Source organism: Bubalus kerabau, chromosome 4 (assembly GCF_029407905.1).
Source record: "Bubalus kerabau isolate K-KA32 ecotype Philippines breed swamp buffalo chromosome 4, PCC_UOA_SB_1v2, whole genome shotgun sequence".
Classification (NCBI taxonomy): Eukaryota; Metazoa; Chordata; class Mammalia; order Artiodactyla; family Bovidae; genus Bubalus; species Bubalus kerabau.
The window spans coordinates 164,831,617-164,850,918 of NC_073627.1; the positions used below are offsets into that span (position 1 = coordinate 164,831,617).

The following is a 19,302-nucleotide window of genomic DNA, read 5'->3' on the forward strand; positions in this document are numbered from 1 at the left end:
AGCTACAATATATTGACTACCTGCTGTGTACAGGGCCAGCTACAAGTTAGAAATGTGTTATCTCATGGAGGCCCCATCGTTTGGCTGTGAAACAGTTGATATTATTTTTTGTCAGAGATGAGGAAGAAACAGTCTAAGAAGGTAAATGGATCAAGGTTATATAGGTGGTAAATGGTAGAGTGAGGGTTTGAATCCAGATCTTTCTGGATCCTCTTTCTATTACTCTATGATGCCTCTCGTTAAAGAACTGTATTGGAAAGGTTCGCCATTAACCTTAGTGTCTTTTGTTAAAGATAACAGAAACTCAATCTTTTAGTGACCGCATTGCAAGAATATATCTTAACTTCTGTCTTTTCTCCCAATTCAGTTTAATAATAGTGACTCACCTTGTTTCCTGTTCTTATGCCCAGTAGCCTGCAATTGAGTTTAGGGTTTATTGCTTTGCTTTGATCAATGCATCCTTGACTTGGCAAACATGATGCAGTTCTGAAGCGAGTACCATTTGCCGTTGGTACTGTGGTGAAGCATATCCCCATGAAATGAAGTGACCTCTGTGGCACATGGACCCAGGGCCTCCCTGGCCTTGAGTCGCCAATATTCAGAGCGTGAATGTACTTCACCGTATAATTCTTTGGCTTCTACACAACTTTATTGCAGGAAGAAAACAGAAGTGTTGTGTGTACTGAAGTGATAATTCGAAACCCACATACCTATTGTTCTTTGAATTTTTGTCTTTCATCTGTTGCTATTCTTTAACAGAACTCTTTGACAACCAAATAAAACTAAAGAATAGGGACTTCCCAGGTGGTCCAGTGGCTAAGGCTCCAAACTCCCAATGCAGGGGGCTCTGGCTTCAATCCCTGGTCAGGAAACTAGATCCCACATGCTACAACTAAGATCCAGTATAGTCAAATAAATAAATATTAAAAAAAAAAATTTAAAGAATGAAGAAAGCTAGGTTTGAGTCTTATGCCCTGAAATTTAGTAGCTTCTATGGCCTTGGATGACTTATTTACCCTCTCTGGGCCTCAGTTTCCCCATCATGAGGATTAGAGATAATGTATGGTGAGCAGCTGGTACAGATCCTGGCATCGAGCAGATGTTCAGTACAAAGAAGCTGCTATTATTATTATTATAAAATGCAAAGACATACTTACAATGTAAAAGCTTGAGATTTGTTTTGTTATTGTAGTAAATAGTGTTTCCCTGTGGACTTCTTTGTACAGCTTATGTGAAACCCAAGGAAAACAGTGGAATAGTGTTTGCAATAAGGAAAGAAAGCTCTTTGTTCCCTTCAGCGGACAAAAGAAGCTCATTATCGTATCAAGTAGTGGCTGTTGCTATTGAAATGGTTTATTTGTATGTTTTTTTCTGTTTTTTCCTCTAGGGATTTATTTGTGGCTTTTCAGTAGCAACAGGTGCAGCAGCAAGACTAGTATCAGGATACGACAGCTATGGAAATATCTGTGGGCAGAAAAATGCAGAGTTGGAAGCAATACCAAACAGTGGCATGGACCACACCCATCGGAAGTGAGTAGCCTGTGCCTGAATGGTGAACACTGTGGGAACTTGAAAGGGGAGGGGGCATCCTGCTTTTTTTTTTTTTTACTGTTATAAAGATAATATCTTACTTAATATTATTTTTATATGCTTCCTGTTGGTTTTTTTTTTAACTGTCCACTTGAATCATTTCTGGTTTTGGTCTATAAATACATTCACCAGGAAACAAAATTAGGTGCCATGTTAAAATGGCCTACCTTGAGGTTTTAATGAGTAAATGCATGATTTGAGAGAGTTACTCTTGTACTCCTACTCTGTTTTCCATTAGCCTGTAGGCTGTACATGAAGTTTTAACCCAGAAAACAATATACTCTTTTTCTTCCTAAGACTGCTTGATGGAAGGCAGATGGATAATGGATTTTGACACAGTAAAGTTATAATGAAACATTTTGTGGTGCATCATTTATAAGTACACACTGATTTCCAATTTTATAAAAGATATATTTTCTTTGTCAGACTTTGAAATTTCTTTTGGGTTTTCGAGGTTCAGGTTTTGGATTTCTTGAAATTCCTGACTTAATCACCTCTTTTCTTCAAAAGAGCTATTATTTCATTTTTACTGTCTATGGGGAAAAAGACATCTTATCAAATGTATTGTATGTATGATGTCAATATATTTGTTCCAAACTGTGTATTTATGCCCATCAAACTTTATTAGACAGGTCTAATAAATAAATACAGGTCTTTAGAATTAACCACACTAATTTTAAGGTTAGCCAATTCCATTAGTGAACTTTATAGGAGAAGGCTAATGCAAATAAAAACATTTTTTAGACTGTAGTTCTATAATATTTTGAGAGATATAATAACTCTATTTATTGTTAGATAAATATGTTGATTAAATCTGGGCCCCTACTAAAGTAGATTAATTTGATAAATTAAAAAACTTGAAAAAATCCAAATAGTTAATCTTAAAAGATATTTCTCCATTTAATGAAGGAATAATGCAGTTCAAATAAAAAATTTTAAATAGTAATAATGAATATTTGTATAGAATGCAATAGTCAAGAAGTATATGATACCAACCTGTGGGATGGGGGTAGCAAAGGTTTAGAGAGATTGAAAACACCTCCCCAGAAGTCTGATGGGCAGTGGACTGTCCAAGACAGACCATGAGCTTTTCTCTTGATAGGTACCTGCCGTCCCCTAACAGGAGAAGTAAAAATTGGACTTGAGAGCATAATTTGGAGGATTATTTCATTTGTCCTTCTTTTTGTTTGCTTTATGAAATTAACACAAATTTTAGGCTTTGTGTTATTTGCTGTAGCAAATCTACCCATGTATTTTGTTTTTACTTCTCATTTTGGAACAGTTTTAGACTCACAGAGAAGTGCAAAAATAGTAGAGTTTTGCATATCTTTTTTTTTTTTTAAGGTAGTGTCAAATATTATATACTCTTTAATGCTGTTGACATGTACCAAACATAAGATATTACCATTTGGATAATTGAGGAGACAGGAGATGAAGGACTCTAGTTCCTTGGGTTTACTGCTCACATGAGGTCATGATCATTTTTATGGCTCCCTTTTAACTTGCTAGTAACTCCAAGCACGTTCTTATCATAAAGTTTGTGTAATTGTCAGTTCATCTGTAACCTTTTGGAGGTTCATTTGGTTAATTTTTAAGAAATATTTTACTTTATATTGGCGTATAAGTGAGTAGGAGGCACAAGAGATGTGGGAAGAGCCCTGGAGGAGGAAATGGCAATCTGCCCCAGTATTCTTGCCTAGAAAATTCCATGGAGAGAGGAGCCTGATGGGCTACAGTCCATGGGGTCGCAAAGAGTCAGACACAATTGAACGCACGCGCGCACACACACACACACATTCACACAGGTGATTAACACTATTGTGTTTGTTTCAGGTGTATAGCAAAGTGATTGTTGTACATTGACCTGTATCTATACTTTTCCAGATTCTTTTCCTGTTTAGATTGTTATATAATACTGAGCAGAGTTCCCTGTGCTATACAGTAGATCCTTGTTGGTTATCCATTCTAAATATAGCAGTGTTATTACATGTCAATCACAAACTCAGTCCTTAATTTCAAATCCTCAGATTATTCTATGTACATTTTGGCCTCTTGCAAAGAAAGCCTGCTTATTATTCTGAAAAAATGGTTCCTTTTCCCTGAGCGCTTAGCATAGTTGGGACACACTCATGGATAGCTGTAGGGTAATCCCTCAAGTATAGCAATGCCTTAACTTATGTATCCATGTTAGAATTTATTTTTGATCTCTACTTCTTCTTCTTTGCACATGAGCATTTTAGCCCTGAGTCATTAAAGTATTTCTGTCTGTGAAAGTGAAGGTCACTCATCATGTCCACTCTTTGCAACCCCATAGATTGTAGCCTGCCAGGCTCCTATGTCCATGGAATTCTCTAGGCAAGAATACTGGAGAGGGTAGCCATTCCCTTCTCTAGGATATCTTCCCAACCCAGGGATTGAACCTGGATCTCCTGCATTGCAGGCAGATTCTTTACCATCTGAGCAATCAGGGAAGCCTATTTCTATCTATAAATGGTAATTTTTTATAAATGAATAGTACGGTTTTGAATGTACCTTTCTAAGGTAAGTCTATACTATTTGGATTTGAAAGGAGGTAGACAGCCTTTGTGTTTATGGGAGTCCCTTGGACTGCAAGGAGATCCAACCAGTCAATCCTAAAGGAAATCAGTCCTGAATATTCATTGGAAGGACTGATGCTGAAGCTGAAACTCCAATACTTTATCCAACTAATGCAAAGAACTGGCCCATTTGAAAAGACCTTGGGAAAGATTGAAGGTGAGAGAAAGGGACGACAGAGTATGATATGGTTGGATGGCATCACCGATTCAATGGACATGAGTTTGAGTAAACTCCAGGAGTTGGTGATGGACAGGAAGGCCTGGGTGTGCTGCAGTCCATGGGGCTACAAAGAGTCAGACACAACTGAGCGACTGAACTGAACGTATACTCCATTCTCTCTCTTTTTTTTCCTGCCAAGTGTATTGATTTTCTCCTTTTTCACACATACATCTTTGGCTTTATTATAAATACCACACCCTTCCATTCCTACAGGATTTTTTATACCTGTTTTGTCTTGACCTTGATCATTTTCTCCCATCCCTTATCCTTAGCACCTAGTACCTGATACTTACTAGGGCCTCTACACATAGTTGTTAAATAGGTTAATGAATGAATCCTCTAAAATATTGAATATAGCTAACTTTCTTGCCTTCATGAATGTTGTTTTTTTTCCTATCAGAAAAAAAAAAAATCCTCCTATTTTTCATGTGGCTAAATTCTATTCATCTTTCAGATCTCAGTATAAATGTTACTTCCCAGAAAGGTATTTTTTAAGCTCATGATTTAAGTTCCATTGTGTCCTGTAATATGTGTAATTATACATTTATTTCATCAGTATTTGTTAAATGTTTGTCTCTTCTAAGTTTCATGAAAGCAGAGGTGAGGTCTGTTTTGTTCACGGCTATATCCTCTGTACCTGGAATGTAGTAGACACTCAAATGTTTGTTGGATGGGTAAATAAACTTATTTATTTTTAAATATGTTCTTAGTGAATTAGAATCTGAGGATCTGAGTATTTTAAGGTTATTCATGCATTTTGCTGACTTGTCTTTCCATAAAGTCTGTTCTATTTACATTCCCACTGATAGTGGGAATGTAAATCTCCCACTGAGATTGCTTTATCTTTGCTAGTATTATTAGTTTTTGTACAAATTTGATTCAACCACAGAATGGTATTTTATAGTTTTATTTGCATACCTTGATTATTCATGAGTGTGAAACCACCACTGCCCACCCCCCCATATGTTTGTTGGCCTCTCCTGAAGACCTTTGTGCCAGCACATCTATTCTTGGTCTTCTTATCTCTAATCCTCTCCATCCTTTATACTGTGATAGGATTAAGTTCTTTAAAGCCCTTTTTACTGTCATTTCCCTGCTCAAGAGCCTTTCCTTTTGTATTGTTACCTATTGAAAATGAGCCCACTCAGCCCTGGCATGACCTGGACTCCATGTACCTCTGCAACCTCCCCTCACTGTTTCTCAGTGCAGTGGTGCCACTCTCCGTAATATTCAGTTGATTCAGCCTGTATGCTGTGTACCTCTCTGCCAGTCTGAATTCTTGAAAGAACAGTTCAGTTCAGTCGCTCAGTTGTGTCCGACTCTTTGCGACCCCATGAATCGCAGCACGCCAGGCCTCCCTGTCCATCACCAACTCCCGGAGTTCACTCAGACTCATGTCCATCAAGTCAGTGATGCCATCCAGGATCTCATCCTCTGTTGTCCCCTTCTCCTCCTGCCCCCAATCCCTCCCAGCATCAGAGTCTTTTCCAAAGAGTCAACTCTTCACATGAGGTGGCCAAAGTATTGGAGTTTCAGCTTCAGCATCATTCCTTCCAAAGAAATCCCAGGGCTGATCTCCTTCACAATGGACTGGTTGGATCTCCTTGCAGTCCATGGGACTCTCAAGAGTCTTCTACAACACCACAGTTCAAAAGCATCAATTCTTCGGCGCTCAGCTTTCTTCACAGTCCAACTCTCACATCCATACATGACCACTGGAAAAACCATAGCCTTGACTAGATGGACCTTTGTTGGCAAGTAATGTCTCTGCTTTTGAACATGCTATCTAGGTTGGTCATAACTTTTCTTCCAAGGAGTAAGCATCTTTTAATTTCATGGCTGCAATCACCATCTGCAGTGATTTTGGAGCCCCCAAAAATAAAGTCTGACACTGCTTCCACTGTTTCCCCATCTATTTCCCATGAAGTGATGGGACCAGATGCCATGATCTTCGTTTTCTGAATGTTGAGCTTTAGGCCAACTTTTTCACTCTCCACTTTCACTTTCATCAAGAGGCTTTTTAGTTCCTCTTCACTTTCTGCCATAAGGGTGGTGTCACTTGCATATCTGAGGTTATTGATATTTCTCCTGGCAATCTTGATTCCAGCTTGTGCTTCTTCCAGTCCAGCATTTCTCTTGATGTACACTGCATACAAGTTAAATAAGCAGGGTGACAATATATAGCCTTGACATACTCCTTTTCCTATTTGGAACCAGTCTGTTGTTTCATGTCCAGTTCTAACTGTTGCTTCCTGACTTGCATATAGGTTTCTCAAGAGGCAGATCGGGTGGTTTGGTATTCCCATCTCTTTCAGAATTTTCCACAGTTTATTGTGATCCACACAGTCAAAGGCTTTGGCATACTCAATAAAGCAGATTGATATTTTTATGGAACTCTCTTGCCTTTTCCATGATCCAGTGGATGTTGGCAATTTGATCTCTGCTTCCTCTGCCTTTTCTAAAACCAGCTTGAACATCTGGAAGTTCACGGTTCACATATTGCTGAAGCCTGGCTTGGAGAATTTTGAGCATTACTTTACTAGCGTGTGAGATGAGTGCAATTGTGCGGTAGTTTGAGCATTCTTTGGCATTGCCTTTCTTTGGGATTGGAATGAAAACTGACCTTTTCCAGTCCTGTGGCCACTGCTGAGTTTTCCAAGTCTGCTGGCATATTGAGTGCAGCACTTTAACAGCATCATCTTTCAGGATTTAAAATAGCTCCACTGGAATTCCATCACCTCCACTAGCTTTGTTCGTAGTGATGCTTTCTAAGGCCCACTTGACTTCACATTCCAGGTTGTCTGGCTCTAGGTGAGTGATCACACCATCGTGGTTATCTTGGTCATGAAGATCTTTTTTGTACAGTTCTTCTGTGTATTCTTGCCACCTCTTCTTATATCTTCTGCTTCTGTTAGGTCCATACCATTTCTGTCCTTTATCGAGCCCATCTGTGCATGAAATGTCCCCTTGGTGTCTCTAATTTTCTTGAAGAGATCACAGTCTTTCCCATTCTGTTGTTTTCCTCTATTTCTTTGCATTGATCGCTGAGGAAGGCTTTCTTATCTCTTCTTGCTATTCTTTGGAACTCTGCATTCAGATGCTTGTATCTTTCGTTTTCTCCTTTGATTTGCGCTTCTTTCTTTTCACAGCTATTTGTAAGGCCTCCTCAGATAGCCATTTTGCTTTTTTGCATTTCTTTTCCATGGGGATGGTCTTGATCCCTGTCCCCTGTACAGTGTCATGAACCTCAGTCCATACTTCATCAGGCACTCTATCTATCAGATCTAGTCCCTTAAATCTATTTCTCAGTTCCACTGTATAATCATAAGGGATTTGATTTAGGTCATACCTGAATGGTCTAGTTGTTTTCCCTACTTTCTTCAGTTTCAGTCTGAATTTGGCAATAAGGGGTTAATGATCTGAGCCACAGTCAGCTCCTGGTCTTGTTTTTGCTGACTGTATAGAGCGTCTCCATCTTTGGCTGCAAAGAATATAATCAATCTGATTTCGGTGTTGACCATCTGGTGATGTCCATGTGTCGAGTCTTCTCTTGTGTTGTTGGAAGAGGGTGTTTGCTATGACCAGTGCATTTTCTTGGCAAAACTCTATTAGTTTTTGCCCTGCTTCATTCCGTATTCCAAGGCCAAATTTGCCTGTTACTCCAGGTGTTTCTTGACTTCCTACTTTTGCATTCCAGTCCCCTATAATGAAAAAGATATCTTTTTTGGGTGTTAGTTCTAAAAGGTCTTGTAGGTCTTCATAGAACCGTTCCCCTTCAGCTTCCTCAGTGTTACTGGTTGGGGCATAGACTTGGATTACTGTTATATTAATGGTTTGCCTTGGAAATGAACAGAGATCATTCTGTCATTTTTGAGATTGCATCCAATACTGCATTTCAGACTCTTTTTTTGACTATGATGGCTACTCCATTTTCTGAGAGATTGCTGCCCGCAATAGTAGATATAATGGTCATCTGAGTTAAATTCACCCATTCCAGTCCATTTTAGTTCACTGATTCCCTGAATGTCGACATTCACTCTTGCCATTTCCTGTTTGACCATTTCCAATTTGCCTTGATTCATGGACCTGACATTCCAGGTTCCTATGCAATATTGCTCTTTACAGCATTGGATCTGGCTTCTATCACCAGTCACATCCACAACTGGGTGTTGTTTTTGCTTTGGCTCCATCCCTTCATTCTTTCTGGAGTTATTTCTCCACTGATCTCCAGTAGCATATTGGGCACCTACTGACCTGGGGAGTTCCTCTTTCAGTATCCTATCATTTTGCCTTTTCATACTGTTCATGGGGTTCTCAAGGCAAGAATACTGAAGTGGTTTGCCATTCCCTTCTCCAGTGGACCACACTGTGTCAGACCTGTCCACCATGCCTGCCCATCTTGGGTGGCCCCACAGGGCATGGCTTAGTTTCACTGAGTTAGACAAGGCTGTGGTCCTAGTGTGATTAGATTGACTAGTTTTCTGTGATTATGGTTTCAGTGTATCTGCCCTCTGATGCCCTCCCTCTTGCAACACGTATATGTTACTTGGGTATATACCCTCTCTATGGAATATTTCAAAGCTACCTTAATCCCAGAACTTTATTTTGGATTTCTGTTGCCTTTAAGTTGTTGTCTAATAATATTGTGCTACTCATCTGCCTATATTAATGATCAGTTGCTAGGTAACAATATTTGCATAAACATAATGGCTTACAACAGGAGACACGTACTATGTCACAGTTCCTGTGGGTCAGGAATCTGGATGCGGCTTTTCAGGACTCTTGCTTCAGTCCTTTACAAGGTTGCCACAAGGTGTTGATTAGAGCTGGGGTTCTCCTGGGGAAGTTCCCCTACCAAGCTCAGGTGGTTGTTGGCAGCATGCACTCCTCGATGATTGTTAAACCAAGAGCCTTAACTCTTTACTGGCTATCAGCCAAAGCCTACCTTCAGTGCTTGCTACATGGCCTCTCCATATGGCAGCTTACTTCAAAGCCAACAGGAGAGGGTGTCAATACACAGAGATACAGACAAGAGAGTCTGTTAGCAAGATGGAAGTTACAATATTACTGTGCAAGTGATAACCCCTCACCTTTGCCATATTCTACTGGTTAGAAGCAAGTCACAGGCCACACCCAAATGTAACGGGAGGATTTTGAACTATAGGAGGTAGGGGTAATTAGGGCCTCTTAGAGTCTGAAAGCCACACTGCCCAGCTCTGTCTCCCTGGAGCACCATGTTTTGTATGACTCCCAAATTTCAGTACTCAAGAGTTATTTCATAGGGGCTTGTTGAATTACAATAAAATAGGAAGGAAGGAAGTTAAGAGGGACATGAGAAATAGAATGTCTTTGACCTATTCTAACCAGAAAATTTAAGATGCTAAAATGACTATAAGAATTCTATTTGTAGTAAAAAGTTTGTATTTTATTTATTTATTTTATCATTTTAATTTATGTGTTCTTTTCTCCCCAAATAGTATTTACTGTAGTAATAAAGATGTATAGGAACAGGGCAGACAATATTTTATGAGATACTGGAATGCCTCAACTTCAAATGGATTATGTCCCAAAGTTAATTTTTAAGTCAGTTGGATGAAATGTGTAAAATTTTTCTGCATAGAAACAATGCTATAAATAAGACTCTGAGGCTGGGTCAACCTGGAAGAGCTCATTTATCTTAGAACCATAAAGTGCCAGAGATGAAAGGGATCTTTAAGATTATCTAGTGGGTAACCTCCTTAAAGCATCACATCAAACACATGTGAGCACCAACGAAGGCCCAGAGAAGAAAGTGGTTTGTATTTATAGCTGAGCTCTGGTGGTAACGGTCCTATAAAGCATGGGCATGGATTATAGCCAAAAAAATGTTTTTGGTAGAAAAGATTAAGGTGGTAATAATATATTTTGAATTGATTGGTGATTCCAAAAAACGTATCTCTTCTGCCACATTCTACATTGCCTATCATTTTCAAAACCAGAAAGCTAGTCTTCGAGGGTATGTGTCAATTTTTAGACAGAGAGAATCATTATTATTATAGAAAGTGCTCCCAGAAAAGAAGCCCCCATCTTCCATACCCAATTGGATAAAGCAGAGATGCTTCTAGTTCTAAGATACCTGGATTAGTATATATGAGGACTATACGGTGCAAAGCGTCTTGCTCTTTTGACCCCTGGTAAGATGATTGGGCAAAGAAGGCACTAGCACCCCACTCTAGTGCTCTTGCCTGGAGAATCCCATGGACGGAGGAGCCTAGTAGGCTGCAGACTATGGGGTCGCTAAGAGTCGGAAACGACTGAGTGACTTCACTTTCATGCATTGGAGAAGGAAATGGCAACCCACTCCAGTGTTCTTGCCTGGAGAATCCCATGGACAGAAGAGCCTGGTGGGCTGCCGTCTATGGGGTTGCACAGAGTTGGACATGACTGAAACAACAGCAGCAGCAACAAGATGATTGGGGAGGCAGTGTGTTTTCACCATGGATACTCCCTTTTTCTGGGTGCCTGGGATGGGGCAGGCTGTGGCAAGGTGGCAGTGCTCTTAGTCTACATGGGCTATTACAATGCCAGGTGAGGGTATGTAGGGAATTGCTTTTAATCATTTTGATATAGGCATTTTATTATTAATAGGACTGTTCTCCATTCTGCAGACAATCCTAACACACAGCTTAGTGTCCACTTTCTTTGCTACTCTAAGAAAATTTCCCAGTATATCTCACTTATCAATATTGATTTTTCTGCAGAGGTTCTGAAGGTGTATTTTTTGTACCAATCTAACTTCCTTCTTTATCTTTTTGGCTTTTCTCTAAGGAATCCATTAGTCCGTATTGCTGATAAAGGCTCTGTGGTCCTAAAATGCCTCTCAGATTTCAGATAAATCAGTGTTAACAAGATGTACAGGAAGTAGGCTTCCGAGGAGGTTGATGGCATGCATGTGTGAGTAAAATCTATCAGGGGCATTTTGTTTGAGACCTTTTTCAATTACCTGTGTAACCTTTAGCAGGGTATCTAGTGTGAGTTTTTCTTCTTTTCTTTAACTGTCTCATCTCTCAGAAATTCACAGCTTAAAATGTTTGTGCTGTAAGGGCCCTTGAGATCACTGAGCCCCTTCGTTTTGTAGGCGAAGAAACTGGAGTCTAGGAAACGTCAGCGAACTGACGAAGACAGTAATAGCAGGACTAGCCTTCCACTCCATGCTTAGTCTAGTGCTCTTTGCATTATATGCTACACTCTGGTAAGCTACACAGTGATTCCCTTTCTCACCTTTTGTGCTTTTGGGGCCTCTCACTTCCAGCATTTAAAGATGAAAGAAACTTTTAGTAGAACATGTAAAAAAGGACAGGTTATATAAATCAATAAAGTTATAACTAAAGAAACTTTGAAAGGAACCAAAATACCTATACAATCTCTGGAGGCTTTGAATAATTTGCAGGCAATCTTTATGTGTTTCTTTTTCTGTCAGATAAAGAATATGAATTTTAATGATGAAATGCATTATATTTATTTCACATTTGGACATTTTTTACCATTTGTATGTTTTAAATATTCATTGAAAAACAGGTAGTTTAAAGCTGATGTTACTCTCTTAGTAAGATAATTGACTGTTTAATAGGCAATAGTCTTATTTTAAAGAAACTCTAACTTTATAATCTCTACATGAATACAGAACAGGACTTTAATGGCCACTGATTACCTTCTCTAAAGCTCAGAATTCTATAGGCTTAGTGTCTAGTTTCGGAGAAGGCAATGGCACCCCACTCCAGTACTCTTGCCTGGAAAATCCCATGGGTGGAGGAGCCTGGTGGGCTGCAGTCCATGGGGTCGCGAAGAGTCAGACACAGCTGAGCGACTTCACTTTCACTTTTCACTTTCATGCATTGGAGAAGGAAATGGCAACCCACTCCAGTGTTCTTGCCTGGGGAATCCCAGGGACGGGGGAGCCTGGTGGGCTGCCGTCTATGGGGTTGCACAGAGTCGGCCACAACTGAAGTGACTTAGCAGCAGCAGCAGTAGCAGTGTCTAGTTTAGTCCACCCCATGATTGCTAACTGGCTTATTAACTTTTTTTTCCCCTCTTGTTTCTTTCTTTCTTTTTTTTTTTTTTAATTGAAGTATTGTTGATGTAGTCTTCCCAGGTGGCTCAGTGGTAAAGAATCCACCTGCCAAGCAGGAGATATGTGTTCCGTCCCTGGGTCAGAAAGATCCCCTGGAGAAGGAAATGGCAACCCATTCCAGTATTCTTGTCTGGGAATTTCTGTAGACAGAGGAGGCTGTCAGGCTATATAGTCCATGGGGTCACAAAGAGTCGGACACGACTTAGTGACTAAACAGCAGCAGCAGCAGCATAGTTGATGTGCAATACTGTATAAAGCTTATTAACTTTTATAAAGGCTTATTTATTATTTAGGGGATTGGTAGTGATATTATACCCATATGAAGAATGTGTTTACTCTTTACGCATGAGCAGATTGCCAGGCTTTCTAGGTCTATACTATGCTATATAACCACATATTTTAGGAAGAACTTTATAAAAAATTATAAAACATACCTCTTTGAAGATTTTTTAAAGAGTTATCAAACCTCATTGATCGTTCATACCTGTTTCTGTTTGGAAAAAAATAGAAAAGTAAAGATAAAATTTGCCAGAATACTCACTTTGAGGATCCTTTTATCAGCTCTGTATAGCTCTTCATGTTTATATGACTGAGACTTCTCTTCCTCTCAATGACTTAAATCAAATTACTGGCTACTAAATGATTATCCTTCACCAGTCTCTAAAATTCTATTATTTTATTAGTCCTCAGCAAACGTTTATTGAAAATCTGCTGTGTTCTAGAAACCTTTATTAAGAATAACAAAATAGGAAACAACCTAAATGGCTGGAAAAAAAGATTTGATTAAATTGATTCACTAATGAATTATATTTCTTGGGCATCTACTTGGGGCTAAGCTTTGGATATTATACTCTTGATAAAAGCAGGCACACTTTTATTCTCATGGAAATTACAGTCTAGTGGAGAAAACAGAACTTAAAATCATCAGATAATCATAAGTATTATTACAGCTGTCAAAAGTGTTATGAAAGGTGAGATATAAGGGTTTCAAAGAGGTTATAACAGGAGGACCTGACCCAGCCTGAATACTATGGAACAGTAAAAATGATGGTACAGAATTCCATCCATTGACATGGAATAGCCACATAATGGAATTAAGGGAAAGATAAAATTATAAATTAGTATTTATCTTGTGATTTATATATATATATTATATATATAATACATGTACAAAGTATAGAATGACATGAAAATATTAATAGTATGGTTAACTGTTGAGTTATGGATCTTTTAAAATTTCTTTTATATTTATTTCTTTTTTCCCTAAGTTTTCTACAATTAATATATATTGTTTGGACAATTAAAAAAATATTAGAGTTAAAACAAAAAAAGGTCATTCACAGTCCCTGTCTTAAGAGCTTGCATCCTAGTGAGGAAGACAAAATAGACACACTGACGGTGCAATGTGGGACATCCTATGAAAGTTTTGTAATTGACAGCTGGGTAACTTCAGTTTCCTTGGTTCCTAACTGCAGGCTGGTGGGGACAGGAAGGCAATATGATGGTAGCCCTGGGACCACCACTGTGTTCAGTTCTTCTGTAACAAATTGCTATAAACTAAGTCCAGTTGAGCTATTCCAAATCCTGAAAGATGATGCTGTGAAAGTGCTGCACTCAACATGCCAGCAAATTTGGAAAACTCAGCAGTGGCCACAGGACTGGAAAAGGTCAGTTTTCATTCCAATCCCAAAGAAAGGCAATGCCAAAGAATGCTCAAACTACTGCACAATTTCACTCATCTCACACGCTAGTAAAGTAATGCTCAAAATTCTCCAAGCCAGGCTTTAGCAATACGTGAACCGTGAACTTCCTGATGTTCAAGCTGGTTTTAGAAAAGGCAGAGGAACCAGAGATCAAATTGCCACCATCTGCTGGATCATGGAAAAAGCAAGAGAGTTCCAGAAAAACATCTATTTCTGCTTTATTGACTATGCCAAAGCCTTTGACTGTGTGGATCACAATAAACTGTGGAAAATTCTGAAAGAGATGGGAATACCAGATCACCTGATCTGCCTCTTGAGAAATTTGTGTGCAGGTCAGGAAGCAACAGTTAGAACTGGACATGGAACAACAGACTGGTTCCAAATAGGAAAAGGAGTTCGTCAAGGCTGTATATTGTCACCCTGTTTATTTAACTTCTATGCAGAGTACATCATGAGAAACGCTGGACTTGAAGAAGCACAAGCTGGAATCAAGATTGCCAGGAGAAATATCAATAACCTCAGATATGCAGATGACACCACCCTTATGGCAGAAAGTGAAGAGGAACTAGAAAGCCTCTTGATGAAAGTGAAAGTGGAGAGTGAAAAAGTTGGCCTAAAGCTCAACATTCAGAAAACGAAGATCATGGCATCTGGTCCCATCACTTCATGGGAAATAGATGGGGAAACAGCGGAAACAGTGTCAGACTTTATTTTGGGGGGCTCCAAAATCACTGCAGATGGTGACTGCAGCCATGAAATTAAAAGACGCTTACTCCTTGGAAGGAAAGTTATGACCAACCTAGATAGCATATTCAAAAGCAGAGACATTACTTTGCCAACAAAGGTTCGTCTAGTCAAGGCTATGGTTTTTCCAGTGGTCATGTATGGATGTGAGAGTTGGACTGTGAAGAAGGCTGAGTGCCGAAGAATTGATGCTTTTGAACTGTGGTGTTGGATAAGACTCTTGAGAGTCCCTTGGACTGCAAGGAGATCCAACCAGTCCATTCTGAAGATCAGCCCTGGGATTTCTTTGGAAGGAATGATGGTAAAGCTGAAACTCCTGTACTTTGGCCACCTCATGCGAGGAGTTGACTCATTGGAAAAGACTCTGATGCTGGGAGGGATTGGGGGCAGGAGGAGAAGGGGACGACAGAGGATGAGATGGCTGGATGGCATCACTGACTCGACGGATATGAGTCTGAGTGAACTCCGGGAGTTGGTGATGGACAGGGAGGCCTGGCGTGCTGCAATTCATGGGAGGCCTGGCATGCTGCAATTCATGGGGTCGCAAAGAGTCGGACACGAATGAGCGACTGATCTGATCTGATCTGAAGTGCCTTAAAACAGCAAAGTTCTCTAAATCCGAATTCTGTTCACAGCATGGTTCAGCTGGTTGTCTGCCCCAGGTTTCACAAGGCTGAAATCAGAGGTTTGGCAGAGCTGTGTTCCTCAGTAGAGGCTCTTGGGAATCAATCTTCTTTCAAGCTCATTCAGGCTGTTGGCTGAGTTCAGTTTCATGTGGCTGTAGGATGAGGTTGCATTTCCTTGCTGGCTATCAGCCTGGGATCCTTCTCAGCTTCTAGAGGTAACCTATATATTCTATTGCCTGTATTCTGTGGTTCATGGTCCTTTTCCTTTATCAGCCATGGGTCAGAGCTTCTTACGCTTCAGTCTCTCTGACTTCCCTTTTGCTAGTGTTGCATCTTAGTTCTAGATTGTCCATGTGGGTTGGCAAATGTCTCAGCCAATGACTAGGGGTTCAGGAACAGAGTCATTTAAAGTAAGGGCTTTAGACTCCAGTTAGATGAGTTGGGGATTCAAAGCAGGACTTGCATTCTAGCAGGGTGAAGTCAGATAAAGGAGATCTGTGGAAGGAGGGTACACATAGTGATAGTGGGCAGGTGAGAGCCAATGATAGATGGTCACATGCATTCTGAGCCAAGAGGTAGTTTCAGGAGCCCATCTGTGGTGAGGATGGTATTCCAGTTAGAGTGCCCAACCTGTTCTTGTTGGCTAAAGAACATCATCTACAGGTTGGAGCTCTGCAGGCCAGCCTGAAGCCTGGTGAAAACTGGTTCACACAGTAAAGAGCTTACTGCTCTGTCTTGCTGAGTTGTGGCTCAAGACAGAGGTAGTGCATTTGTCTGCTGTGCTGGGTTTTGTTTACAGAGTGTCCAGGGTATTAAGAGCAGCCCAGTAGATATCTGCTCATTCCCACACTTAGGGATAACTTTGGACAAATGGACATACTTTGAGCATTTGATAAGTTTGCCTTTATTTGGAGGGAAATCACTCTCCCCTCTGCCCTTCTGTCAAGTACTCTCTGACTCCAGCATTAGCCTACCACCTGTCCTAGTTTGGCTCAACATGAAAAAGAACAGCCTAGTTAGATACCTGGGCTTCCCAGGTGGCTCAGTGATAAAGAGCCTACCTGCCAATGCAAGAGACGTGGGTTCGATCCCTGGGTCGTGAAGATCCCCTGGTGGAGGAAATGACAACCCACTCCAGTATTCTTGCCTGGAAAATCCCATGAGCAGAGGAGCCTGCAATGTTAAAGAAGCCCTTCAGTCCATAGGGTCACAAAGTGTTGGACACAACTGAGAAGCTGAGCACACACGCATAGATACTTCACTTAAACCTGCATTTGTGGACTCATTAGCCCACAGGTTTACAAGCATTTGGAAACAGTAACATTTATGGTATTCTATGGAAATTTATTGTATTATTTATAACATTTTCCCCCAAAATTTTTCATTTTTTTCTCTCATGGAAAATGTTAGTTATAAAAACAATAACTACATTTTCAGAAGACAAATTTATCGGGCATCTTTGGAAAATATTTTTTGTCATTTCATGACTGCAGACTCTTGAGCCTGAATTTCTAAAACACTTTTTACAAAGTTACATCTGTATGGCTAGTGAACTTCTATCTCTAGGATAATACTTGCTAGGATAATACTGCTAGGCTTTGGAAGAAGAGATCCAGTTGCATTCTATAGGAAATTTAGGACTTGAAATGTTGAGCAGATTCTAAATAAGGAAGTAAAAAGCCACTTAACAGAATTAGATGACAGGCATGCACCTGGGAACAGAAGGGATGGTTGGTTTCTCTGTGTGTTCCCTGCCTAAGTTGTACACTTGACATGTCTAATTTAAACAACTGATTGCGCATGCTAACACGGGAATCTTACTACTTGGTCTGGTTCCAGGTTAAGCAGGCAGCTGTAAAGGTTGCCATTTTGTCATTGTATATAGGTTATAGGGGAATGGCTACCCACTCCAGTATTCTTACTTGGAGAATTCCATGGACAGAAGAGCCTGGCAGTCCATGGCTGGCTGGCAGGCCACAGTCCATGGCTTCACAGAGAGCCAGACATGACTGTGTCTGACACTTTCACTTTTCACTTTCACATAGGCTTATAGGTGTGACCTTTGTAATTTGCTTAGGTAATTATTAAACATTTCAACTATGAATTTTATAGTCATCCATTTGCCACCTATTTATGTTTATCTGGTTGTGAGTGTTGAGGGCAGCTGAGAAGTTAGAAGATACATGGTCCGCACATGACCACCCTCACTTCTGACACTAAGTACAAATTCAGGGGTCCACAAGACCAAGCTTAGGTTCAATAGCTTTCCAGAAAACCTCATAGAACTTGCTGGAATCTGTTACAGTTATAGTTTATTACAAAACTATTAGGAAAAGCAAACAGATTTTAAGAGAAGCAAACAAGAGAAGCTCTACTATTGTTCTCCCCCCTTGGAGTCAGGGCATGTTTCTTGCCTGGCACTGATTGTGATAATATACATGAAACTATTGCCAGCTGGGAAGCTCACCGAAGCTTCGGTCTTCAGAATTTTATTAGGGCTCCATTATGCAAGCATGATTCATTGCCTAGGTAGCTGACGCAGTTTCAGTCCCTCTGGGCAGGTTGATACCATATGATCCAGAACTCCTGGTCTACATAACATTGCTAATCTTTCTCTGGGTGGTCAGCTTCTACCTTAAATCTTATCTAGTGTGGGCTGCCTCCAGCCTTCACACTGTTAGACTACCTGTCATGATTGAAATTTCAGGCGAATAAAGACACTCCTACAAGGCTTAGAGATTAAATGTTTCAAAGGCCCAGGGCAAAGTCCAGACCTCTTTCTGAGTAGAAGTTAAATTTGTTACTACCCACTCAGACTCTTTACATTGGATTTTGTAAAATGTATTTTTCACGATGAAATTTAAAGTATGTTATGGTCTTATTAAGGTATGACTTACGTATAATAATTTACCCATTTTAATTGTATAGTTTTGGTAACTGCATGCAGTCACGTGCCCTGTCTCATAATCCATACTTCTTTTGCCCCCACAGTCCTTGCCCTCCAACAACCACTGATCTGTTTTCTGTCACTATAGTTTTCTTTTTTTCTTATTTTAATATTATTTATTTGGCTGCACAGGAGTCTTAGTTGTGGCAAGGCAGAGTCTTCAGTTGCAGCATGTAGAATCTAATTCCCTAATCAGGGATTGAACTCAGGCCCCCTGCCTTGGGAGTGCAGAGTCTTAGCCACTGGACCACCAGGGAAGTCCCCCTTGTCAGTATAGTTTTGCTTTTTGTAGATTTTCTTATATATACATGGAGGTGTACAGTGTGTAGTATTTTGTGTCTCACTTTTTTTCCATGTAGCATAATGTGAGTCATCCATTTGTCAAATATATTAATAGTTTTTTTTTTTTTTAATTCCTGAGTAGTACTTCATTGTGTGGATATATCATGTTTTGTTTATCTGTTCACCAATTTTTGGATATGTGGGTTTTTCCATGCTTAAGATTATTTTTTTTTCTATTGTGAATAAGTTTTTTTAAAATGTGTGTACATAATGTTGTATGAAGATCTATTTTATTACTCTTGGGTAGATACCTAGGATTGGTATTGCTGAGTCATATGACTCGCAGTCATATGAGCCTATGTTTAACTTTATAAGAAATTAACAAACTATTTTACTAGGAAAGGAGGAGATTTACAGCTGCTCCATCTCCTCAGTGTGTAATCAGTCTTTAATCTTAACTCTTCTAGGATATGTGTAGTGGTA

The 19,302-nt window shown here is 39.9% G+C and overlaps 1 protein-coding gene across 6 annotated transcripts in view; it reads left to right on the forward strand.

Annotated features, from left to right (window-relative positions):
- The window catches only part of SLC44A1 (solute carrier family 44 member 1), a 251,700-nt gene that overhangs the window by 73,383 nt on the left and 159,015 nt on the right, over nucleotides 1-19,302 (forward strand). For all 6 annotated transcript variants that reach the window (XR_008713846.1, XM_055579212.1, XM_055579208.1 and 3 more), the window contains exon 3: nucleotides 1,388-1,530. Coding sequence is in view for 5 of the 6 variants with exons in the window: in XM_055579212.1 (XP_055435187.1) it covers nucleotides 1,388-1,530 (143 nt within the window). In the remaining variant the exon portion in view is untranslated. The remainder of the gene's footprint in view (nucleotides 1-1,387; nucleotides 1,531-19,302) is intronic.